The 27550-nt window shown below is 45.3% G+C and overlaps 1 protein-coding gene across 3 annotated transcripts in view; it reads left to right on the forward strand.

Annotated features, from left to right (window-relative positions):
• The window catches only part of slc10a7 (solute carrier family 10 member 7), a 449575-nt gene that overhangs the window by 314458 nt on the left and 107567 nt on the right, over positions 1-27550 (forward strand). For all 3 annotated transcript variants that reach the window (XM_072496104.1, XM_072496103.1, XM_072496105.1), the window contains one exon: positions 4536-4619. In XM_072496104.1, the coding sequence (XP_072352205.1) occupies positions 4536-4619 (84 nt within the window). The remainder of the gene's footprint in view (positions 1-4535; positions 4620-27550) is intronic.

Here is a 27550-nt window from a genome sequence, read left to right on the forward strand (position 1 = left end):
TAGCACCGCCCAAAGAGATGATTTGGTCCTTGAAGACTACGACTCAGAAGATGATTTCATCATTGGACGTAGCGAGCACTGTAACAAATCCGAACCGCAACGAGATGATTTGTACGTTGAAGCATCCTACTCAATCATGGATGAGTTCTTCAGATTTGAGGATCCTCAGCCCAGCATAGACGACATCCCGACCCATGAGTACAGGATTCTGCTGCGGCCTGATGCCAAGAGACAGAGAGCGGCCTGACGCCACACCAGTGGTCCACACACCACGAAGAGTGGTCCACGCACTACGAAGAGTCCCCGACTCCAAACGAAAAGTGGTCCACGCACCACGAAGAGTCCCCGACTCCACACACAAAGCAATGAAAGACTCCACAGCGAGACCACTACACAACTCCGTTGAGAGCGCACAGATCGACTCCATAGCGAGACCACTGCACGACTCCACACAGGGAACAATCCAGACTCCACAGAGAGAGCGATACAAGCCTCCACAGCGAGCTCGTTGACAGACTCCACAATGGGAGCAACTCAAGACTCCAAAGCGCAGTCCATGCATGAACAAGACCATGAAGGTCTATCCACCTTATCTGAGCAACCAGCAGCAGCTGATGCAGGTCTGCCATACTCACGTGAAAGACTAGGACAGTCTACCCAGATTACTTGAGCTACCAGAAGACTCTGACAGTCTACCCAGCTCATCTAACCAACAAGAAGACACTGAAGGTCTACCCACTGTATGTGAGACAAGTAACAAAGGCATCACAATTCCCATACAAGATGTGCAACATCACAGCAAGACTGACCGATCTCAGCTCGTATGTACAGAGGCACTCGACAATCAAAGTGAGACTACTAGTGCGACCATGTCAATTGAAACCTCATCCACTCGAGCCTCTTCACAAGACAATTAAATCTTGAACATTTTGACTCCAGACGAGGAGCATCAAGAAACCAAAGATGATTCAAGTGAACCTGAAATGACTCCAACAGAGGACCATCAAGAAACCAAAGATGATTCAGGTGAACCAGAATGGACTCCAGACGGGGCGCATCAACAAGCCAAAGATGATTCAAGTGAACTGGACATGACTCCAGACGGGGAGCACTGAGGAATCAAAGACAAAATGCTCAATGAAACAGCAGATGCCACAAAGGACACTGACACAAGTAACTTTGTGAAGGACTCAAATTCTCCATTCGGGATGGTCATTGAGCGCAACAAACACAACAACAAAACCAACAAAGACAACAACAAGAAGCGTACCAGAGGCAACAACATCAACAACAAGCACGTCAATAACAACAATAATAACGACAATGGAAAAACGACTGGTACGACATGGTACAACTCTGCAAATGCAGGACACTGTGACAGCACAGCTCCTAACACTGGCAAGAGTACAGACATACCATGGCATGACAACGAATCACACCAATTCAAGTTTGCTCCACTACAAACAAGCAAACCAGCTTTCAAGGCAGATGAGTTTGCTCCAGTACGAACAAGCAAACCAGCTTTCAAGGCAGATGACATACTGCATCAATATCGCAAACACAAGAAACAGCCCAGGTCAGACAACACAGATGACATACTGCATCGCAACCACAAGCATTAAAAAAAAAGTCCAAATCAGACAACAAAGTGATTTGACCACTTGAACACCTCCTGATGACTTCTTGGTTCCTTAAGAACAGGGACACTGACGGCGCTCACAAGGAAATGACAACATCAACATCGACACTTCAATAACAAAACAAGAAAGCCACTCGACCGTATAAATTCATGAACTTTGGACTCATAAATATTATTTGGTATTGTATAATCATCACTGTCATCATAACTTGTACATGTCATCACTTATCTACCTATTTTGTTCAATTCTCTTTAATCAAGTACAGAAAATCTGTAACACGCAAAAAGGGGGATGTGGTGATATGCATCACTGTATATACGCATGGGGTTAATGTAAATACACTACGACTAAGTAAACACTAGAGGGAGCACCAGATATGTCATGACACACAGACATACAGCCAATGGGTCATTACAACAGGTCACAACCAATGGGTAATCAGGACACCCAGAGGTGGCATTACCACAAGGGGGCATTACACAACCCATATAAAAGGACAGGGCACACATGCTCTATCTCTTTCCACAGACCCACAACTAGAGAGTACATCAGGGTTGATCAGAAGCATCACACCCAGCACGTGGCTTAGAGTAGACTGGTTTAGTTAGATTGAGTTACTACAGTTAGATTAGCAGGAGAGTCAAACTCATTTAAGAACTGTTAATAGTTCAATAAACATATTGAACTCATTACAAATTCTGGACCTTCCTTTGTCAAAGCATACATCAAGGAAGCAGCTTATGCTACACAAAAAAGCATATCACAACAGCCAGTATAGTGAATCAAAAATTATCATGATCTTAAATTCATTTGTACATGAATCCTGCGAGTTCCTCAAAAATGTTGCGTATTTAACAATGGATTTGCAATCTATGGATGGGCTGCCAGTTTGTTAGTTTACAGTCCCATTTAATGGAAAAACCGTATATGTAGTTGTTTTCTAAGGCAAACCACTGCAGATTCTGGAAGTATGAAAAAGAAACAGAAAATGCTTGAAATCCTCAGTAGTTCAGGCAGCACCCTTGAAGTGTTAATTGGTTCTATCTCTATAGATGCTACATAATTGTGTATGATATTTTTTGTGAATTTAACAATAATATATCAAATGCCAGATTCAATAAAATGTGGCAATCAATGCCAGGAAGTTCTGTTTTGGAACACAATGGACCGCACCTTCCTATTTGCGGCGGGAAACCACGGGCTGCTGATTTAGAAATAGAAATGTGTGCACTTACCTGCGCTCCGGAGCGTTACGAGGAACCTTCCTTTCCCTTCGGCAGGCTCCAGCATGGTACAGAAAGAGTGCAGCCCCATCCCCTTATGACTCAGGCAGCGTGGGAAGCCCGTTGAGAGCAGGCAATTAAACAATAGATTTAGATAGAAAACAACATAGCAACTATTTTAACAAGTGTATTAAAGGGATGTAGACTTGCTTTTAACAGGGTTTTTTTCTCTCTTTCTTTTGACAGGCGCATTATTATTGTTTATTCTTTTTAAAGTAATTTTACTTTTTTTATGATTAAAGGTAAAGTGAACATAGGTTTGGTCATTTGTTTTAAATCTGTGAAACTATTTCAATCTGCACAATATTATTATATAATTTTACGTGTGGCATGCTTAAAAATGTTTGCATGTTTTAATTTGAATCAACAGGTTGGTATGTCTGTCAGTCTTTCTGAATGGCAATTCACACTTCAGGCCAATTACAGAGGGGCATTCACCCGAAAAAACAACACCCTACCCATCCTGTCGTTAGAAAAACAATTTACGATGAGTGAAACCTAAAAAACAATAGATCGTAATGATGTTTAGAACAGATTTTCTTCAAGAGAATCCCACTATTGTTAAATGCTCCAAATCTTTAGGCTGATTAAAGGAATCAGTAGTTACTGTGCAATGGTAAATGTCAGCTGGTCTCATCTTGTTTGGTTTCTCTTGCTCATTTCAGTTTTGTAAATTTGTGGATTCAATGGTATTTAAAAACTCTAATCGTAATTTATACATTCATTTTCTTAAAGTTCAGATTGTCACCAATTTTTCTGGTGAGAATTAATTCAAGTTTGGAAGTAAACTCTAGGCATTAAAAAAAATAGTAACTATATAATTGTCTGTTAGTTGCAAATTAAATGAGCCGCATCAGAAATGCAACTCTAAATGTAACTATGAAGTTACAATGTTCCTGAACTGAAATTAGAGTAAGGTCCTTGTTAAAAATAATAATAGTTAAAAATTCATCAAGTATACATCTGTTATATTTTTCACTAAGGACTTTAGAGGATACCTGATGATGATCTACTTTTTTCATCTAACCGAAATGTGTGCAGTCTTGTACTATAATTGATTAAAACTCCATTCTATATAAAGGAGAAAATCAAAAAATCAGAGGACTGTTTTAAAGAAAAAATCACCGTAACTGTCAATGTACTGAGTGATAAATGAGTGATAACACAATGGAACTTATTACCTGCAGACTTTGCAGGATATAGTTTACAGCCTATATAAAATGTCTTATTCTGAAAAATAACCAAAGTGTATAATCAATTTAATGTTAATTGGCGGAGTCTGGCAGTAATCAGAAAATTGCTATTTGGATGATGTACTTAATTGTGATGCTGGAATGATTGCTGCAATCTTATAAACACTGTCAGGTTGTTTTTATTAATGCTCCTGTTTATTGCATAACTTTTAAGTGAATCTATTCTATAAGCGTGTAAATTTAATTCTTATTGCATGATGACTATCAAATAATTTCTATCAAAAAATTAGTGGTTGTGAAATCATTTTGCTTTTTTGTTGAACATGGTATGTGTAGATATGAATATTGAAGGTAGAAAATGTTTTAATTAGTTATTAGTGTCGTAGTTTTTTCACTTTTTCTGATTTGGGTTTTTGCAGCTCGGGTCTTCCTCTTCAGTGCCATTTACTTCAATTTTCTCTCAGCTGTTCATGACTGTAGTAGTTCCACTCATTGTAGGACAGGTAAGCAAAATTACTTTTTTTTAATCAGTTTCATTGTGTGACAGTTTCTCTGATAGTGATAGCAGTAGTTTTTCTGAATCTGATATGACGTGTAAGCAGATCAAGCAAAAATCAAACCCCAGATTAGAGAAGAAACTTCATTTTTGCATAAACGTTGTTCAGAGAGCATCAATAAGTCATAGTGTAAACCAATTTCAGCACAAGGAAATCCAGCACACGATGTAACAGCAGAAAGTTGAGCTTTAAGTCATGGTAACCTTTTTTATATACATGGTTACATTTTGAATTGACAAAGTATATAATTTTAAATATTAAGGCAACTATTTTAATAAATGTAGTTTAAAGTATAACAGCTGAAACATGATGCAACATCACAAAATATATTTAATATGTTGTTAACATAACGTCATAACTTGGTGTTGGTTTCACTTTGGTTGTTTTGGTTGTGATTTAAATAAGAAAATATTGCTACACTGGCAGTTTAAAATGTCATTATGGTGGCTTATTTGCTTATGAAAAACACTTCTATGAGTCAATGTGTTTTTTTATTCTTTCATGGGATGTGAGTGGTGCTAGCAAGGCCAGCATTTATTACTCATTGCTAATTGTCCTCGAGAAGGACAAGTTCTCGGATATACAATTTGCCTTACTGTCAATTCTTATCGTAAGGTATGCCACTCAAAATGTAATTCAGAGACTGTAAACTAAAGATTAAAAATAGAAAATATTCTCCTGTTCTACTGAAGTGATATTTTACCACCTAAATCACTTATTTTATTAATTGAAAATCAGCGAATTTCCTATCTTCAATCCTTTAGAGAATGTTTCATAATAAAAGTTTTATACCATGTAACATTCTATGCATTATACTGCTAATGTCCCAAAGCATTTAACACTGACAAAGCAATTTTGGGCTAGATTTTGCACTCAAATTATTGTTGAGATTAATGGTGGATGTGTTCTTTTGCGGAATGTGGGCATTGCTGGCTAAGCCAGCGTTTTTATTGCCCATTTCTAATTGCCCATTAGAAGATGATGGTGAGCTGCCTTCTTGAATTGCTGAAGTCCATGTGGTACAGCTATATCCGGAGTACTGTTAGGGAAGAAGTTCCAGGATTTTAACCCAGCAACAGTGAGGGAATGGTGATATGGTTCCAAGTCAGGATGGTGTGTGGTTTGGCAGGGATCTTGCAGATGGTGGTGTTCCCATGTGTCTGCTGCCCTTGTCCTTCTAGATGGTAGAGATCGTTGGTTTGGAGGTTCTGTGGAAGGAGCCTTGGTAAGTTTCTATAGTACATCTTGTAGATGGTGCACACTGCTGCTTCTCGGCATCGATGGTGAAAGGAGTGGATGTTGAATCATAGAATCCCTACAGTGCAGAAGGATACCTTTTGGCCCATCAATTCTCCACTAACCCTCTGAAGGAGCACTCTATCTAAGCCCATTCTTGCTAACCTGTAACCTACACACCTTTGGACACTAACGGGCAATTTAGCATTTTCCAACATATCTAACCTGCACATCTTTGGACTGTCAAAGGAAACCAACGCAGACGTGAAGAAAACTTGAAAACTCCACACAGTCACCGAAGGTCGGAATTGAACCCGGGTCACTGGGGCTGTGAGGCAGCAGTGCTAACCACTGTGCCACCATGCCGTGAAGGTGATCGGTGGTTATAATCATGCAGCTACTTTGTCCAGCTTCTTGAGTGTTGTTGGCGCAGTCTCTCCAAGACAAGTGAAGAGTATTCCATTATCCTCCTGAATTCAGCCTTGTAGATGGTGAACACGCTTTTGGGAAGTCAAGAGGGTTACTTTCTGCAGAATTCCCAGCCTCTGACCTGTTCTTGTAACCACAGTATTTATATTGCTGCTCCAATTCAGTTCCTAGTTAATGTTAGCCCTCAGAATGCTGAGAACGGAGAATTCAGCGATGGTAGTGCCATTGAATGTCAAGGAGAAATGCTTCACACTTGTGTGGTGCCAATGTTACTTCCCCTTATCAGCCCAAGCCTGAATATTGTCTAGGTCTTTTTGCATTTTGGCACAGACTGCTTCAGTATCTGAGGAGTTGTGAATGGTGCTGAACATTGCGCAATCAACAGTGAACATCCCTACTTCTGACCTTATGTTGGAAGGAAGGACATTGATGAAGCACAAATAGTAGTGCAACTTTCTCCACAGGTGTTGCCTGACCTGCGACATAATTGTATATGTTCAACTGCTCAATATACATAATTGCAACTTCAGGCAAAGGTTAAAAGCAAATACACAAAAGTTGCTGTCTGAGTTGCAAAAGCCGTACCTGGCACTCTGACTCAACACCAATATAAGACATAAGAGCAGAATTAGGCCACTCGGCCCATCGAGTCTGCTCCGCCATTCAATCATGGCTGATATTTTCTCATCCTCATTCTCCTGCCTTCTCCCCATAACCCCTGATCCCCTTATTAATCAAGAACCTATCTAACTCTGTCTTAAAGACACTCAGTGATTTGGCCTCCACAGCCTTCTGCGACAAAGAATTCCACAGATTCACCACCCTCTGGGTGAAGAAATTCCTCCTCATCTCTGTTTTAAAGGATTGACCCTTTAGCCTGAGATGATGTCCTCTGGTTCTAGTTTTTCCTACAAGTGGAAACAGTCTCTCCACATCCACTCTACCCATGCCTCGCAGTATCCTGTAAGTTTCAATAAGATCCCCCCTCATCCTTCTAAACTCCATCGAGTACAGACCCAGAGTCCTCAACCGTTCCTCATACGAAAAGCTCTTCATTCCAGGGATCATTCTTGTGAACCTCCTCTACCCTTTCCAAGGCCAGCACATCCTTCTTTAGATACGCAGCCCAAAACTGCTCACCATACTCCAAATAGGGTCTGACCATAGTCTTATACAGCCTCAGAAGTACATCCCTGCCCTTGTATTCTAGTTCTCTTGACATGAATGATGATGATGAACGCTAACGTTGCATTTTCCTTCTTAACTGCCGACTGAACCTACACGTTAACCTTACGAGAATCATGAACAAGGACTCCCAAGTCCCTTTGTGCTTCTGATTCCTGAGCATTTCCCCATTTAGAAAACAGTCTATGCCTAAATTCCTCCTTCCAAAGTGCATAACCTCACACTTTTCCACATTGTATTTCACTGCCCACTCTCCTAGCTTGTCCAAATCCTTCTGCAACCCCCTTGCTCCCTCAATATTACCTGTCCCAGGGACTTCCGGGTTGCGGCGATGCGGAAGCTCCCGCGAAGACGGACTTTTGGGCCCGCTAACGGAGCCCCAACGGCACTTTTTTAAAAACCAACCCGTGGGGAAGGAAGGAGAAAGGTCCCCTACTAACCTGCATGGATCGGACCCGCAGCGAAACGACGAAAAAAGCGGCCCTGGAGCAGCGGGAGAAGGAAGAAGAAAAAAGCAAAATGGCGGCGCCCACGGACAAAGAGGAGATGAAAGAGTTCATCAAGTGCTGCTTCGAGGAGCTGCGTAAGGAGATAGTGGCGCCTATGCTGGCAATGATTGAAAGACTTGGAGCAACCCAGAAAGCCCAAGGGGTGAAGATCCAGGAAAAAGTGAGTGAGAACGACGACGAGCTCGTGGGCCTGGCGGAGAGAGTGGAGCGGCACGAGGCGCTGCACAAGACGTGGGCAGGAAGACTCGAAGACCTGGAGAACAGATCAAGGAGAAACAACTTGAGGATCCTGGGTCTCCCAGAAGGAGTGGAGGGGGCCGATGCCGCGGCATATGCGGGCACAATGATCGGGACGCTGATGGGTGTGGAGGCACCCCCGGGATTGCTGGAGCTGGATGAGGCACACCGAGTGCTAGCGAGGAAGCCCAAGGCAAAAGAGCCACCAAGGGCGATGGTGGTGAGATTTCACCAGTTTACGGACAGAGAGAGGGTCCTGAAATGGGCCAAGAAGGAACGGAGCAGCAAGTGGGACAATGCGGAGATCAGAATATACCGGACTGGAGCGCGGAGGTCGCTAAGCGGAGAGCGGGTTTCAACCGGGCCAAAGCGGTGCTGCATCGGAAAGAAGTGAAATTTGGAATGTTGCAGCCAGCGCGACTGTGGGTAACACATAATGGCCAACACCACTACTTCGAAACACCCGAAGAGGCGTGGACCTTTATACTAGCTGAAAAATTGGACTCTAATTGAGGGTTTGTGTGGGAGGGGGGTGTTTGAGGGTTGAAGTATGATGGTTATTGTACATAGGGGGTCAACCACGGCAAGAAAGGCGGGAAGGGGAACAAAGGAATGTACATTGATTGGGAGATTCCCACATGGGGGGGGTCAAAGGGATGGCGGGGGAAGCCGGGGTCAGCAGGTGTCAGCTGACTTACGGGAGGGATATGGGGGGAGCAAAAAAGCTAGATGGGGATCTGGCGGGGGGGGGGGGAGAGAGGAGGGGGAGGGGGGCGGGGAGGGTTGCTGCTGCACTGGCCGAAAGAGAACGGAACACAGAAGAGGTGGCTGGGACGGGGGTCCCCCGGCTGGGGAATTGGAGAGTGAGGGAGACACGGACAAGGGACTGGCCCAGAAAGGGGGGGGGGGGGGGGGAGTGTCCCTCCAATTCGGCTGATAACGTGGAACGTGAGGGGCCTGAATGGGCCGGTGAAGCGGGCTCGAGTGTTCGCGCACTTGAAGGGACTGAAGGCAGGCGTGGCAATGCTCCAAGAGACACACCTGAAGGTGGCGGACCAGGTCAGGTTAAGAAAGGGATGGGTAGGACAGGTATTTCACTCGGGATTGGATGCGAAAAATAGAGGGGTGGCAATTCTGGTGGGAAAGCATGTGTCATTTGAGGCCAAGACTATCGTAGTGGATAATGGAGGGAGATATGTGATGGTGAGTGGTAGGTTTCAAGGGACGTGGGTGGTATTGGTAAATGTATATGCCCCGAACTGGGATGATGCTGGATTTATGAAGCGCATGTTGGGGCGCATTCCGGACCTGGAGGTAAGAGGACTGATAATGGGAGGGGACTTCAATACGGTGCTGGACCCAGCACTGGACCGCTCCAGATCAAGGACGGGAAGGAGGCCGGCGGCGGCCAAGGTGCTCAGGGGTTTTATGGATCAGATGGGGGAGTGGACCCATGGAGGTTTGCAAGACCGCAGGCCAGGGAATTTTCTTTTTTCTCCCACGTGCATAAGGCTTACTCCCGGATAGATTTCTTTGTTCTGGGCAGGGCGTTCATCCTGAGAGTGGAGGGGACGGAGTATTCGGCCATAGCCATTTCGGACCATGCCCCCCACTGGGTGGAACTGGAGCTGGGAGAGGAGAGGGACCAACGCCCGCTGTGGCGGCTGGATGTGGGACTGCTGGCTGATGAGTTGGTGTGTGGGAAGGTGAGGATGTGTATTGAAAGGTACTTGGAGGCCAACGACAACGGGGAGGTGCGAGTGGGGGTGGTATGGGAGGCGTTGAAGGCGGTGATCAGAGAAGAGCTGATCTCCATCAGGGCTCATAGGGAGAAGACAGAGGGAATGGAAAGGGAGAGGTTAGTGGGGGAGATCTTGCGAGTGGACAGGAGATACGCAGAGGCCCCGGAGGAAAGATTACTTGGGGAAAGGCAACGGCTCCAGACGGAGTTTGACCTGCTGACCACTGGCAAGGCGGAGGCACAATGGAGGAAGGCACAAGGGGCGACCTACGAGTACGGGGAAAAGGCTAGTCAGATGCTGGCGCACCAGCTCCATAAGAGGGCGGCAGCGAGGGAAATAGGGGGAATCAAAGATGGAAGGGGAGCCACGGTTCGAAGTGCAACGAAAATAAACAAGGTATTCAAGGCCTTCTATGAAGAGCTGTACAGATCCCAGCCCCCAGGGGGGCAAGGGGGGATGAGGCGATTCCTGGACCAGCTGGGGTTCCCGAGGGTGGAGGAGCAGGAGGCGGTTGGTTTGGGGGCACCAATTGGGTTGGAGGAGTTGAGTAAGAGTTTGGGGAGCATGCAGGCGGGGAAGGCCCCGGGGCCAGACGGGTTCCCGGTGGAGTTCTATAGAAAATATGTGGACCTGCTGGCCCCGCTACTAGTGAGGACCTTCAACGAGGCAAGAGCGGAGGGAACCCTGCCCCAGACAATGTCGGAGGCGACAATCTCCTTGATTCTAAAGCGAGACAAGGATCCACTGCAATGTGGATCATACAGGCCGATTTCGCTCCTCAATGTGGATGCTAAGCTATTGGCGAAGGGACTGGCCACTAGGATTGAGGACTGTGTCCCGGGGGTGATTCACGAGGACCAAACGGGATTCGTAAAAGGCAGGCAGTTAAATACCAATGTGCGGTGGCTCTTAAACGTGATAATGATGACATCGGAGGAGTGAGTGGCGGAGATAGTGGCAGCTATGGACGCAGAAAAAGTCTTTGACCGAGTAGAGTGGGAGTACCTCTGGGAGGTATTGCGCAGGTTTGGGTTCGGGGGAGGGTTTATTAGATGGGTTAAGCTCCTTTACAGCGCCCCGGTGGCGAGTGTAGTGACGAACCGGCGGAGGTCAGAGTACTTTCGGTTGTACCGAGGGATGAGGCAGGGGTGCCCCCTGTCCCCCCTGTTGTTTGGATTGGCGATCAAACCCTTGGCCATATCACTTAGGGTGTCTAAGAAAAGGAGGGGGATAGTCCGCGGAGGAGAGGAGCATCGGGTATCGCTATATGCGGATGACCTGCTGCTATACGTGGCGGACCCAATGGAGGGGATGGTGGAAGTCATGCAGACTCTGAAGGAGTTTGGAGAGTTCTCGGGCTACAAGCTTAATGTAGAAAAGAATGAGCTTTTTGTATTACAGGCAGGAGGCCAAGAAAGAGGGATAGGGGACCTACCGCTGAGGAGGGCGGAGAGGAGTTTTCGGTATCTGGGGATCCAGATAGCCGGAAGTTGGGGGGCCCTACATAAACTGAATTTGACGAGGGTGGTGGAGCAAATGGAGGAGTATTTTAAAAGATGGGACATGCTCCCGCTCTTGTTGGCGGGTAGGGTGCAGTCGGTCAAAATGGTGGTCCTTCCGAGGTTTTTGTTCGTGTTTTCAGTGCCTCCCCATCGTGATCACCAAGGGTTTTTTCAAGAGAGTAGCTAGGAGTATTATGGGGTATGTGTGGGCAAATAAGACCCCGAGGGTTAGGAGAGGGTTCTTGGAACGCAACAGGGACCGAGGAGGGTTGGCTTTGCCAAACCTAGGGAGTTACTACTGGGCAGCAAACGTGGCGATGATCCGCAAGTGGGTCATGGAGGGAGAGGGGGCGGCATGGAAGAGGATGGAGATGGCGTCCTGTAAAGGAACGAGCCTGGGGGCGTTGGTAACGGCACCGCTGCCGCTCCCGCCGACAAAATACACCACAAGCCCAGTGGTGGTGGCAACACTAAGGATCTGGGGCCAGTGGAGAAGGCACAGGGGTGCAATGGGAGCATCGGTGTGGTCCCCGATCAGGGGTTCCAAGGCTGGCATCGGGCGGGGATAAGAAGAATGGGGGACCTGTTCATTGACAGGACATTTGCGAGCCTAGGGGCACTGGAGGAGAAATTTGAGCTACCCCCGGGAAATGCATTTAGATAATTGCAGGTCAGGGCTTTTGTGAGGCGACAGGTGAGGGAAGTTCCATTGCTCCCGGCACAAGAAGTTCAAGATAGGGTGATCTCGGGGGTATGGGTTGGGGAGGGCAAGGTGTCGGAAATATACCAAGAGATGAAAGAAGAGGGGGAAGCACTAGTAGAAGAATTGAAAGGAGGAGCTGGGGGAGGAGATTGAGGAAGGGCAATGGGCTGATGCCCTGGGTAGGGTTAATACCTCCTCCTCGTGTGCTAGGCTCAGTCTGATACAATTTAAGGTGGTTCACAGAGCGCATTTGACGAGGGCGAGGCTGAGTCGGTTCTTTGGGGTAGAGGATGTTTTAGGAGCCCGGCGAACCATGTCCATATGTTTTGGTCATGCCCGGCACTGGAGGGGTTCTGGAGATGTGTGGCGGGAGTAATATCCCAGGTGGTGAAAGCCTGGGTCAAGCCAAGCTGGGGACTAGCAATATTTGGAGTAGTGGATGAGCCGGGAGTGCAGGAGGCGAAAGAGGCCGGAACTCTGGCCTCTGCGTCCCTAGTAGCCCGGCGAAGGGTCTTGCTATTGTGGAAGGAGGCGAAGCCCCCTAGCCTGGAGGCCTGGATTAACGACATGGCGGGGTTCATAAAATTGGAGAGAATTAAGTTTGCTTTGAGAGGGTCTGCACAGGGGTTTTGCAGGCGGTGGCAACCGTTCCTAGAATATCTCGCGGAGCGTTAGAAGAAGGTCGGTCAGCAGCAGCAGCAACCCTGGGGGGGGGGGGAAGGAATGAGAGATTGTTTGAGGGGATGGACGAGCGGGAGATGGCATGGAGGGTGGGGAGAGACGGTACGTGCGGCCAAGAGCCAGTGTATAAAGCTATGTAAATATACCATCTTGCCATGTATATATCTTGCTCAGGGAGATTTTGCGTTATTTTGTTACGGGGGGGGGGGGGGGGGGTTACTGTTTGTAAGGGGAAACAATTGTGTTGTTAAAAAACCTTAATAAAAAATATTTTTTTAAAAATATATATACTACCTGTCCCTCTGCAGATCTTTGTATCATCTGCAAACTTAGCAACAGTGCCTTCAGTTCCTTCTTCCAGATCATTAATGTATATTGTGAAAAGTTGAAAAATATGCAGCGATTGGCATGAAGTCTCTGCATTTGCATGGTAGTTTCAAACCAAACTCACCACAAAAGGTCCAGAAGTGCCATTTTAATGATGTGATAAGAGATATTTACTACCAACCAACCTCTCCAGCATTGGAAATTTACTGTTACAAGTGTGAGGTCTCATTCCTCCTTGTTTTAATTGTTCCGTACTTTAAAAATATATCATTTAAAGAAATGTAACTTTATTTTTGTCTTTTTAATTTTTTTATCTCTTAATCCAAACTTTCTTTCCCTGCTTTATTTATCTTGTCTGCCTAATTAAATTCTCTTATTCTAATTCTCCTCTCAGTCCCTGTACTGTTTATTTTTCAATCCTTCAGTCTCATTGCAAGTCCTGTTCACTCAAGTCCCTGAAGCTTTGTTTCACTTGCTGCAATATTATCAGCTTGGACATTCAGCAAGCTGCTATGCAAAAAATTGTAAACCTAAAGAGATACAAGGGCAAGTCTAACTGATTTCATTAGATTCTTCACTACGGCAAAATCTGAACTTATGCTCTTTTCCAATGACTCATTAATACTCATTTATTTATCTATTTCTTTCTTTGATAAATCACCTGGAATAACACAGCTCTAGAAAATGTCCTAGCATACATTATGAGAGTGAAGAAAAATAAGGGGAGATGGCAACATCCCATCTGTGATGGTAGAAGTAGAAGTGTTTTAAGAATGTATTCAAAAAGATGGAGAGACTTGGGAATGGAATTATTGAACATTGTAACTAATAGTCTGACAGGCTAACAATAATATCAGAAACAGTCCAGGTACTGGAAGTCAAAATACCTGTTTTTAGAACATGGCCCTTATGAAGACCAAAAATTGATAGGCCAAAAACATTTGCAGGGTGAAATGACAAAAAACAAACTCCAGCCACATATTTGAGCTTCAGGTTCTGACAAAAGAGTAAGTTTCTGAGAAAACGCACTCTAAGAATTTACAACTGCTTCTAAACAAACGCTGCAAATTTAATTTGGAATTTTATTATTGTATCTGTTCCTTCTGTATATAATTGTTACTTTTATCAGTATATTTTTAGTTGAGAAGATGGAGTAAAGAAAAGCAAACTTTCTTGAGGAATCTAATTAGTCACTTCCTGTTATTTGCCAGTTTAAGGGTTGGTAACTTTAAAAAAAAAGAGCTTTTAAAATAAAAATAAAATAAGTATGTATGATATGACAGCAATTACAGAGACATGACAAAGACATAAATATTCAACAGTATATGACATTTAGAAAGGGGAGGAAACTAGGAATAGGTGAAGGGGTAGCTCTGTTAATTAAGGATGACATTGGTACAATAGAGAGAGATGAACTTAGTTCTGAAGATACAGATGGAAAACCAGTTAGGGCAGAGATGAGAAATAGTATAGCTAAGCAGTTACTTGTGGGGATGGTTTATAAGCCCCCTAACAGTAATCAAACGTAGGATGGGGTATACAGGAAGAAATAATGAGACTTGAGAAAATGGTGCAAGTGGACGTATCATATTGGCAAAGGTAGGCTGTATTATGAGTTCATGGTGTATTTTAGGGACAGTTATTTCGAGCAGCATGGTCTATGGCCAACCAGAGAGCAGACTTTACCAGGGGCAGCATGGTAGCATAGTGGTTAGCACTATGGCTTCACAGCGCCAGGGTCCCAGGTTCGATTCCCAGCTTGGGTCACTGCCTGTGCGGAGTCTGCACGTTCTCCCCGTGTCTGCGTGGGTTTCCTCCGGGTGCTCCAGTTTCCTCCCACAAGTCCCGAAAGACGTGCTATTAGGTAATTTGGACATTCTGAATTCTCCTTTTGTGTACCCGAGCAGGTGCCGGAATGTGGCGACTAGGGGCTTTTCACAGTAACTTCATTGCAGTCCCTACTTGTGACAATAAAGATTATTTGTATACTAGATGTGCAATGAGACAGGATTAAATGACCTCATAGTGAAGGCACCTCTAGGTAGCATTGATCATAATATGATTGGATTTCACATTCAGTTTGAGGGAGAGTGGAGCTACGTTTAGTTTTTAAAATTTAAGTAAGGACAACAATGAGGGCGTGAAAAGAGAGCTGGCTAAAGTGAACTCAGAAATTTGATTAAGTGATAGGTCAGTAGAGATACAGTGGCAGACATTGAAGGGATATTCAGAATATTCAGATTAAATACATTCCAGTGAGAAAGAAAGACTCCAAGGGAAGAACACACCATCGGTGGCTGACAAAGGAAGTGAAATTATGGTAACAAAGAAGAAACATATAATTCCGCAAAGCTGAGCGGAAGATCAGAAGGTTGGACAGACAATAAAGAAAAGCAAAGAATGACTAAAATATCAATAATGATGAGAAATTAGAGTACAATGAAAGCTAGCTAGAAATGTAAAAACAGATAATGTTGCAACACCTTGGGCTAGTGCACGGTCAATTCCAGCCCCACTTGACCCAAAGTTGCACCATAGGTAAAATTAGATTTTATCTTAAATACCCGAGGGCCTCGGCTGAGCCCAATAAACTGCAGTCACCAGGTTTGTAACTTTAACACAAGTAACCTTTTATTATATACAGTATTATAATCAAACAAACAGAACATTTTTAACTGACTATCCCTTTCACAACCCCACACTTACTAACTACCCCAGTTCTCTATATACATACACACAGACAAACAACACAGAGGGGAATGGGTAGTAGAAAGGTAAAGAAAATATGAATAAAATAAAAAGATAAAGATCTTTGATGCTGTAGCCACCTAAATTGGCCAACTCCCGATTTAAAATGGCGAACGGCAAAGGCTGATGGGAAAGTCAGCCAACAAGACAGAAACCAGCAGCTGCAGGTTTGCTGTGTATTTACCTCAGCAAAGGCCAGACAACATCGATACCAGTGACCATCAGCATAACAAAGTAACAGCCATCTGCATACTGATGAGAAATCCCCGGGAACAATAAGTAACATTTTGGACACACAAAGCAAAGCCAGACTCCGCGGCGCCAGTAGGAGCCAACACAAAGGAGGTGAACGGGCACCTCAAGACCGCCCATCAATCAGGGAACCGCTCCAGTATTGGAGAAAATCGAACCAAGCGATTGGAACAAAGTCCAATCACTTGGGACCAGGTACAGGGTCCGCCCCGAAAGGCGGGAAGCCACTGGGGACTATAAGAGTTGAGCCCCAAGTTCAGATCGCTCTCTTCTTCCTGCCCGGGTCACCCAGCAACACGAACCAACATTGACCGTGACCGGTACAGTGATCGTCGACTGATGTAAGTCTTAATTCAACACTCGCTACGAGATAGACGCTCCTAGCTACCAATCCGTACCAACTTCGAATCCCGCAGACTCCGAACCCGAACGAAAGGCCATTTGTTCCCCTGACCTGGTGGGCAAGTCCGAAGTCAAGTGTAGGCCTGTTAGTTGTAGAAGTAGCTTAGACGTAGAATTTGTGCATGAGTAGCGATTACTGTGTATAATAAATGTGCTTTGATTTAAATCTTACTAATCGGTGTATTGGGTTATTGATCATTACTCGTACTTGAACCTCGTGGCGGTATCATAAAGATACCTGGCGACTCGAGAGCAAAGGTAATAAAACAGAGCAATTGAACCAAGGAGAAAATCAGCAACAATGCACTGGGACAATTTCCAGTTAGTGTCTCTCCAAAGTTCAGCTTTGGTTTTGATGTTTCTTCCTTCTAGGCTTGAGATGGTGTTCTCTGGCAAGGTTGTCTATCTTCTCTGCAGACTTCGCATCATTCCAAGTTTACAGCAAAGGATGCGCCAGGCACTCACTGCTTTCAGAACAATAAAGCAGTTTTTTCACTTCTGTAAGCAGGAGAGACAGAGTGTGTTCCTTTCATTTCCAAGATCTAAACACTTCTGCATCACGCAGGAATCAATCACTGACCGTTGCCAGGCAGAACACTGTCCCTTGCCAACCCACTGGTTGCCAGCCAATCAATTGATCCAACTTCCTCCAAACCTGGTTTGCAAGATTTACTCGGTGCCGAGGGATCTGGCTTCTCCTCTGCAAAAATAAACCCTGGGAGTACAGTGCCCTGACAAGCAGGCTGCTTCAACCTTGAATCTTCTGCTTAAAGGTACATTCCGATTATGGGTCCATGGATCAAAATAATAAAATAACATAAAAGAAGTGAGGACAAAGGAAATAAACAAGAAGGATTCTTACAATAGTAAGAGTTTCCACAGGTATTTTATAAGGAAAAGAGTAAGTGAAGCAAGTATTGTTCCTCTAGAGGCAATTAATAATGGAAAAGAGGGATATGGCGGATGAATTGAACATATTTTGTGTCTGTCTTCATTGTATTGGATAGAAGTAACAACCCAGCAATAATTGTGAATCAGGAGGTGAAAAGGAGGAAGAAACTAAAGACAATTGCAATTACCAGGGAACGGATACTGAAAAGATTATTAGAACTGTAGGCAGAAAATCCCCAAGTCCTGATGGACTTCATCATAGGGACTTAAAAGAAGTGGCTGCTGAAATAGTAGATCCAAAATTCCCTACAAGAAAGCAGAAAGGCTCAAGCCAGTTAATTCAACATCTGTCATTGGGAAAATGCTAGAATCTATCATGTGGGCCAGTTTAGCTCACTTGCTGGACAGCTGGTTCGTGATGCAGAGCAAGGCCAGCAGTACGGGTTCAATTCCTGTACCGGCTGAGGTTATTCATGAAGCCTTCTCAACCTTGCCCCTCGCCTGAGGTGTGGTGATCCTCAAGTTAAATCACCCCCAGTCAGCTCTCCCCCTCAAGGTGAAAGCAGCCTATGGTCATCTGGGACTATGGCGACTTTATGGGAAGTTTTTTTACAGAGAGGGTAGTGGGTGCCTGGTACACGCTTCTGGAGGAGGTGGCAAGGGACGTCTTGCCAAATACACGAATAGGATGGGAGTAGATGGATACTGACCCCAGAAGTGTAGAAAGATTTAGGTTAGACCGGCAGCATGGTCGGCGCAGGCTTGGAGGGCCGAAGGGCCTAATCCTGTGCTGTACTTCTTTGTTCTTTACCTTTAACTTTGGAATCTATTATTGGATTGAATTGGATTGGTTTATTGTCACGTGTACCGAGGTACAGTGAAAAGTATTTTTCTGCGAGCAGCTCAACAGATCATTAAGTACATTATGGAGAATATGGAAGGGCACTTAGAAAATATCAATGCAATCCGGCCAAGTCAGCATGAATTTGTGAACTTATGTTTGACTAATTTATTGGAGTTCTTTGAGAAAGTAACAAGCAACATGGATACAGGGAACCTGTGGATGTGATGTCCTTAGATTTCCAGCAGGCATTCAGCATGGTGCCATATCAAAGGATGCTACGCAAAATAAGAGCTCATGGTGTGGGGGTAACATATTAGCATGGATAAAGGATTAGTTAGCTTGTAGGAAACTGGGAGTATACATAAATGGGTAATTTACCAGTTGACAAGATGTGACCAGTGGAGTGGCACAGGAATCAGCTATTTACAATATATATCAATGACTTGGATGAAGGGAATGAATGTATGGTTGCTAAATATACTGATGATACTCAGATATGTAGGAAAGTAAATTGTGAAGAGGAATTAAGGAATCTGCGAAAAAATATCGATCAGTAAAGTGAGTGGGCAAGAATTTGACAGATGGAGTAGAATATGGGACAATATGAAATTGTCCACTTAGCTAGGAAGAATAGAAAAGCAGTATGATATTTAATTGGAGAGAAATTACAGAACTCTGCAGTACCTAAATGAGAGTGCAGCATTGGGCCTTGTTGTTGGTGACCTAAAACAATGCTTTTCAGTACCGGCCTGGGATGCCAATTGCTAATGCTTATGCATTAAGTCGCCTGCCCCTACCTAAGAGCATTCCGACGCAACCTGTACCCGAGTAGATCATTCTAGCTTTAAACTTCTTAGACACTCTGCCAGTGTCTGCGGGGCAGGTCCACAACTAGACCCAAAGTGATCTTATTCTTTCAAAGGTTAAACGAATTATACAGTTTAGTTGGCATTATGAGAAATCTGAACAGCCGAGGCACTACCTCAGCCGTCAGGACGAGTTGACATGTGAAGGTGGTGTGATTCTGTGGGGATCATGGGTGGTCGTCCCGTCTCAGGTCAGGGGGTCCCTTCTTCCAGAGCGACATAACGTCCACCAGGGCAGACAAAGGTGAAGATGTTGGCGCGGAGTTACGTCCGGTGGTCAGGCATAGAAAAAGCTATTGAAGAACTAGTACAACAGTGCCACTCTTGCCAAATACAGCAATCTTTGCCATATTCTTCCACCCTTCACTCTTTGGAATAGCCTGGTCGCCAGTGAACCAGTGTCCATGTTCATGTGTAAAATGTTCTTGGGGCTGGTGGATGCCCACTCTTAAGTTGTTATCAATTCAAATGATGGAGATCACTACGTCGAAGGCCAAAGTAGATGCCTTGCGCAAAGAATTTGCCTTTCATCGGTCTTCCAAGTTAATTTTTTCAGACAACGGCATCTCCTTCAGCGGCGATGATTTCCAGGTTTTTGTGCGAGGCAGTGGCATTTGACCCATGAGGACAGCCTTCTACCACCTAGCGTCGGATGGTCCCGTTGAGAGGGCTGTCCAAACGTTCAAGAATGCCATGAAAAAGCAAACTGATAAACAACTTTGTCAGAGCTTGGTTCATTTTCTGTTGTACGACTGAACTGCTCATTCAACCACGGGGGGGGCGATACCAGCTGAGCCACTCATTAGCCGTCGGTTGAGAACTTGATTGGATCTTGTGTTTCCAAATTTGGCGGGGAGGATGGAGGCACATCAGGCCTCCCAGAATAGTCAATGGTCAGAGCAGGAGATGACAGATTGTTCCGAGTGCAAGACCTTGTTTCGGTCCATAATTTTGCCTCAAGTTCTCCTTGGTTAGAAGGACGGCTTGTGGCCCAGTCAGGGTTGATGTCTTATGTGGTCAATGTGAATGGGAAAACCATTAGGAAGCACATTGACAACTTGAGGAGATGAGGGTTGGTGACGTTCGACTTGGAGTCGACAAGTCCATCATGCATCGTGAATATTCCTGTAACTCTGTCCAGCCATTGTTGCTCTTTTTAATGAGTGGAATACTATCCACCAGCGTCACCAATAATGTTGCCAATTGGCACCGGAGTCGCCAATAATGTTGCCAAATTAACTAGATATGGCAGTTATTAATGATAATATTGCTTTTCAGAGTCACCAGGTATCAAATGATACCACCACAAGGCTTTACCGGATATCGATCAAAGACCAAACCCCCAGTTAGTCAGTTCCAAGTTCAAAGATAGTTTATTTATACACAAGGATTACTTCGACATGCAACATAAAACACTACAAGTTAAACTACACCTAACAACTACAATAACCTATACTTAACTTCGGGGCAACCGGCTCTTTGCAGATGAACAAGGCCTTTATTCGGATCTTGTGTGGCTGGGTAGAAGAAGTGGCTTTGTTTCTGCTGTACTCATTAGTCTGGTAGCGATCGTTGATCTTGAACTTGTCTTCTGGTCGTAATGCTACACTTGGTTTTAGGCGTAGGCCGGAGCCAAGAGAGACCGAACACATGGCTGTGTCTCTTTTTATCCCTCTGGGATTTCACGCTCTTTGGGGCGGTCCTTAGCTTTGGACCCAATAATTCGACAGGCTTCGATCACTGCCTTCGATTTTGGCCAATAAAGGGGCGAGTGCCTTGATGGCTGGGCGTGTCCTGAGCGGTCATTGACTTTGGCTGTTTGGGCTTTCTTAGCAAAGGGAGTGGCATCAATTAGTCTGCATCTGTATCGTTTACCTGAGTACAGTCCTTTTGTTCTGGGGAAATGGGCCATTTGAATGCAAACAAGCGGGAGATTTGATCGCGCCTAGCTATCTGGGTTGCAAATACGCACACAAGCTCTGAGTGTGTCTGAGTCCTGGGTTGGCCATAATTCCCATGGTCCTTTGCAGGTGGCCATCTGAGATGGCTACATCCCATCCTCTTGATCCTGAACGTGAAACGTGGTGGATCACACTGTTGATCCCTCATCCGTCCTTGGTGTGCCGGTTACCCTTGGTCAAGGACAGGTTCTACACTACTCTGTCCTATGTTTTGGAGCATTTACCTAAGTTTTATTAACACATCATACATTCATAATCTCTCAGGGGTCACTGTAAAATATTCAACTATTACACATTTATCTTATTCGCACAACGGAATATCTAACTATCACTATTTAAGCTACGCTCATGCTGCTGGCAAATATAAAAAAGAACTTATGCACAATACAAAATTTTTAAACCAACGGCAGCATCACATTTCTACTTAACTAATCAACGTTACAGACGTGTACAATCTTTATTTTTATCGGTGGTTACATTGTTAGTTGGGTTGGGTGAATTCCGAAGAAGGGGGCTGGGATTGTATTTTTTCGGGGAGCGGGAGGCTCTTTTTCACCATTTGCGGAGTCTAACTGTCTGGATGACACTGCAGATTATTGCTATCACCAGAAGGTCCTTTACTGTATATGAAAGGGAATGCCATTTAACAATGTTTTCGCACCAAGTGGGGGTATCAGTGTTTATCTCCATGTGGTGTGCGGGCTAGGGGTATCATGTTGTGTGGTCATGTTTGGGGCGGGTGTGGTGTGGGGTACAGAGGCTTGTAACACGCGCAGTTATAGGAGTCCAGCGATGATCACAATGTAGGTCATCAGTCCTCTCTTCATCTTGTCTTCTATTCTTCGTTCTTTGTATATTCCTGGGGGTGCAAGCATAATATCTGTTATTATCATTGGTTAACATCTCGTTTTGTTTGTCTTTCTCTCCTTAACTTCAATTACCCATTAGAATCGTCACCATGTGTGACTCCCTCATTTTTTTTTTTGAATAACCTTTTTTAGAGACAAGGCAACCGGGAAAAAAAAATTATTTTTAAGTGCAGAGAATCTCGCAGCTTGTGGTCGATGCTTGGAGTGGGCAGACAATTTCTTCACCCAGTCTTTCTTAAATCACAACCATCGGAGGTTGAGGCTTATCTTAACCAGCCGAATTTTAGGGCGGCCGGTTTTATAAAGTTTCTTTGTTCCAGAGGTAATTCGCGTATAGCAGCATATATGTGGCAACCAAGCGTGTCAAACATGTAAATAGCAGGTGGGGAACGACCAGAGGGTCGCGGAAGGTAAAGGGATAAGTGTACAGACTGTGGCAAAGGGCATTCTTTAAACAATAAGAGCAGAGAAGGGAAAGCTAAGACCTGCCAAAGACAGTGAAAAGTGTAAAGAATCATTCCAGAGTACCCAAAGTGTCGGGAACGTGAGGTGCGTGTGGGCCGCGGCAGAGCAAGAATGGGTGGGATTCCCGGGTAGGGCGGCGATCAGTGCCGTTGCTCCACTACCCGAGCTTAGCTGACCTGATGCATTGGGGTCCTCAGGCAGGGCGGGGATCATTGCCGTTACTCCACGACCTGGGTGACCGAAACGAGCAGAAAGAATTTGTAACACATGTGAGATCCAACAATTGTTCCTTTAACGGCCATTGGTCAGTAAATGGCATCGGAAGAGTAGCTATGACTATCAAGAAATTGGGTGTCAGGCCGACATTAATTCAAACCATGTAGCAATAAGAAAGAAAGGAGGAAAGAAAAGGCGGGCAGTCTTCATCAGTAAATAGGACACCGTAATTCTTACGCGGCCACCTCAGGGTTCTGTATCGAAAAGCGTTGTAAAAGGGTTACTGTAATGGGAGTCAGACTCTGAATCGTCACCATCTCCTGGTTGCCAGACTTGTGTCTGCCGTTTTTGTGCCGTGGCCGCGTGGGCCGTCGTGGGATCCGAATCATGTCTTACCAGGCTACAAAAGTTGTTGTGGTGCCAAAGAGGGGTTCGCTTGGCGTGAGGGGCGGTGGCAGAAAAGGGCAAATTACTGTTGTCTGGCGGTGGCGGTGGCTCTGGCTCTGGCTGTGGAAGGGGATATTGGGGGCCAAACATGTCCTGGTCGTAGTTCCAAGAGCTGGAGTGACTGGGGCCGGGGAGGTTGTACCAGCGGTCAATGATCGTGGTCAATTCGGGAAGGCTGGCACTATCGCCTGAATCAAGCTCAAGGTGGAAAGTTGTACTTGTGGGCGGAGACAAGGTCGGGTCTGTGGACGTGCTGTCATGGCTGGGGGAGAGTTTGTCCGAAATAGAGTAGGGTTCTGCCAATTTAGGGGAGAGGAACAAACTGGGATTGTACAGGGAAACCATCACTTGCTGACCGACTGTATACTCTACGAGGTGGAATGTTTTATCAAAGCAGGCCTTTCTCTGCTTTTTCCTAGCTCCTAGTCGGACAGCTGCAGCGAGCTGTGTTGCTTTAATATTTTCCGTGACTTGTTGGACTGCTTTTTCATGGGTGAGGGCGGTGACTGTGGGGCTTGCCAAATCGAGACCTAATAAATATTCAGTTCCTTTCATGGGTCGTCCGGTCATGAGAGTGTTGGGGGTGAAACCTGTGGAACTGGATACTGTGTCCCTAATAAACATAACGGTGAATCGGAGGACTGTGTCCCATGTGGTATTATGCTATTGCACCATTTTTCTAATGGTCGCTTTCAAGGTGTGATTCATTCATTCAACAATGCCGCTGGATTGGGGGTGATATGCCATGTGAAATTTTTGCCTGATTCCAAAAATCGTTAGGACATTTTGCATGACTCTGCCAGTAAAATGGGAATCTTTGTCTGACTCAATGCCTCGGGGAAGATCCCAGCGTGTAAATATCTGTTGGGTCAAAATTTTAGCTGTGGCTTTCGCTGTGTTTGTCCGGGAGGGAAATGCCTCTACCCATTTTGTAAAGGTGTTGATTACTACTAATACATATTTAAAACCATTTCTGCAGGGGGGGAGGGGACCAATGTAGTCGAGCTGTAAATTTGTCCATGGGCCATTAACAGGTCGGGTGTGTCTCAATTGTCCTTTCTTGGAGTACCTTTCAGTGATGTCAGTGTCCGTCATGAAACTGGTAAATTATCTGGTTTCTGTCCTGGGTGGGGACCACATAAATTCCATTTTTCAAAACTATACCGCCCTGTACCGTCAGTGAGTCCTTGAATTTGTCGTAGGGGGCTGGGATGTTACCGTCTAAAACTTGCTTAAGAGTGTCGTCTGCCTTTTGGGCCTGGGCTAAATCTTCGATATTGGTCTGTGAAACCTGGACTGCGTGTATCGGTTCACTTTCGGGGGGTTGCCAAACGTGTCCGTGGCGAGACCCTGACTTGGCTAAGGCGTCTGCCTTTACGTTACAGGGTGGGGAGGAACGATGCTGGCTTCTCACTTTGATTATGCCATATGTGCGGTCTTTTGCTGTCTTAAGGATATGCTTCAACAATGGGGCCGAGGGTAGGGGTTTACCATCAGCGGATACGAATCCTCGAGATTCCCACAGGGGCAGGAATTCTGTCAAACTATTGCAGACATATAAACTGTCTGAATGTATGTCCACTGGGGTCGGAAAGGAATCTGGGTGCTGCACTACATATGCTATAGCTGCTAATTTGGCTGCTTGTGATCCTAGGTGGCTGGGCAATTTTAAAGATATTTCCGCTAATGCGCGCCCCTGTGCGTCTTCCACATAAATTCCACAACCAGTTATTCTCTTTCCATTTTCTATGGTGGAGGAATTGTCTACATAAATTTTTAAAGCGTTGTTTGTGTTGGGCGGAGGCTGCTTTATGTTTTCTGAGGACCTCTCTAATTGTCTGGTCTGTACTAATTGTTTGCGGATCAAACCAATAGTCTCCTACTGAGCAAATCCTATGTTTGTAGTCCCCTACTGTGAGCTCTTGGCGGGGGCTCTTGCTGTTTTGGCCATTTTCCATACACACCTATTCACGGGGTCAAAGGAACGGTTATGGGAGCTCATAAAGTCGATTCCTAGAATGTGCTCGGCTGTTTGGGGCAAGTTGACTAAAACAACGGCTGCCTGGTGTTTATGGTTCCTATCTGAATATCTACGGGGGCTGTACTGTATCCCTGCTGTACATGTCCTGTAAATCCAATAAGGGTGATGGTGTCTGTGGTGGGCCATTTGTCGCGCTGAAACATTGGGGAGGAGTTTAAAGTGGTGCGGGACTCTCCTGTGTCCCAAAGGAACTCTACTGGATGTCCCCGGACTGTGCCTGTGACAACTGGTCTGCCTGATTTGTCCCAGAGTGTGTCGCAGACCCAAGTTGGGGAGTCCGAATACCGTCAGTCTGTGGTGGTGATTACTGCATTATCTGTTCGGGTGCTAATGCTATGTATGGGCCTAACATTGTTCCTAGGTGGGGCGTTCGATTGCTGGTGCCGTTGTTTGTTCGGGGGGTTTTGTCTGCATTCGCGGGCATACTGTCCCATGTGTCCACAATTATAGCAACCTCGTGGCGCCTGTGCTCTGGGTGCTGTCCTTCATGTCTGCCCTCATTTACCCATGCTGGGTCCTGATTAGTCCCGACTGTGTGCATATTCACCTCTGTCTTTTCCTGATCTGCCTTCCTATGTAGGGATTGTTCCCAAGCTCTGGAGAGTCGCTTTAAAACCCAAACTTCATTATGTGTGGCGTCTGCGGGGTCGTAATTTACACCGGCTTTTTGACCTTCTGTGGCGTGGCAGACTAAAGTGCGGGCCCATTTAGTTGTGTCGTCGTTATCTAAGTGTGCGCGGTTCAAATTCCCAAATACTGCCTTAAAATGGATCGAAAGACGACCTGCAAATGCAGTCGGATGCTCTCCCTTCTTTTGCCTACAACAGTTCAAACCTTCTGGGTGTACCCAATCACATCTAAAATGGCCATTTTCATTTCTTGTAGGCTTCCTCCTCCTACATTCTGGGGTTCTGGTAAAGCTGAGCTAACGGACGGGTCAAGGCTCATGACTATAAGCTTAACTTCCTCCCTTTCGTCTAGACCGTACATAACCGTTTGCTGTCGTACTCTCAAAGAAATTATGTGGGTCTGCGGTGGGTTTGAATGGTTCAATTTTGACGCAGGCATCTCTCAATTGGGTGATGGTTAGTGGGGTGGTGTAAACAAAATCAGGCTCATCCCGATCCAATGACTTGAGCTGTGTGGTGACTGGATTCATGGGGGTGTGTGCTGCCTGTGCAGTCGGTGGTGCGGGTGCTTTCCTTTTCAGGATCTGAGGGGGCTCTATTATGATTTTCGGTATTCTCCACATACCGTTGGGCGGTTTCATTTAGTGCTTGCCAATTGGGGCCATTCTCCTCATCTAAATCTTGTCCAAACATACCTCTGAATCCGTTTTGCACTGTCAGCAGTGACTGCAACTTCCCTATTTGTCGTCTACATTTCGTGTGATCTACTGTGCTCTGTCTTTGTTCTGTAGTGGAGCTATGGAGCGCTCGTAAAGCTGCTTTTAAATCTGCGTATTGTCTTGTTAACTGTGCTACCTCCTGTTCTGTCTCTTCTCGTACCAAAATTGCGTGCTGTGGATCTTGGTAGGCTTTATCGTACTGGGTCTGAAAGCTGCTAAGGTGAACTAAACAAGATTGACATGCCCGTTTGACATCAGACATCTCTTTATCTTTAGCTGCCAACTGTTCCCGGAGTTGCTCATTAATCTTTTCACATTCACTATAGTTTCTCTCATTCTTCTCCTCTTTCTCAGCTAGCTGTCTGCGGAGCGTCCTCACGACCTCCTCTGTGCCTCGCAACTGTGCCAAACAGGACACGATTGCCATTGGCTAACGAACTTTCGCTGCATTCTTCTTATGTACCTCGGTTAGGTTGTCCCACCAGGTTTGTCCTATGCTTCCTGGACCGGACTCATCATTTGAATAAAACTCGGACCTTTCCCCTTCAAATACTTCCTCAATTCCTCTTCCCATATGGGCACTGCTCTGCTCTGTTGGTCGCTGCGACCTCGGGTTCCTGCGGGTTCATTAGCCGTTCCATCACTTTTGTGGCCATTGCTACTATTATCTCTGTTTTCCTACCATTAAGTTCTCTGTTTTCCTACCTCTAAGTTCTCTTTCGCTCTGCTTTTAACTTCTCTTTTCCTACCGTCAGTTTGGGACAGGGGGAATAAGGCAGTGATTCAAACAGCGGGTATGGCCTGGGCTATTTTCCGGTTCACAATACTCCCGATAGTTTTACACAAAATCTAACAAGTTTACCTTATATCCCTGTTAGTACGCATGCAGGTTAATACACACTTCCGAATCTTGGTGATTTGATCATTACGGGCCTTACACTTGTGGTTTCTTTCACTTTTCCTCAATTGGATTTCT

Source organism: Scyliorhinus torazame, chromosome 3, assembly GCF_047496885.1.
Source record: "Scyliorhinus torazame isolate Kashiwa2021f chromosome 3, sScyTor2.1, whole genome shotgun sequence".
NCBI classification, from domain to species: domain Eukaryota; kingdom Metazoa; phylum Chordata; class Chondrichthyes; order Carcharhiniformes; family Scyliorhinidae; genus Scyliorhinus; species Scyliorhinus torazame.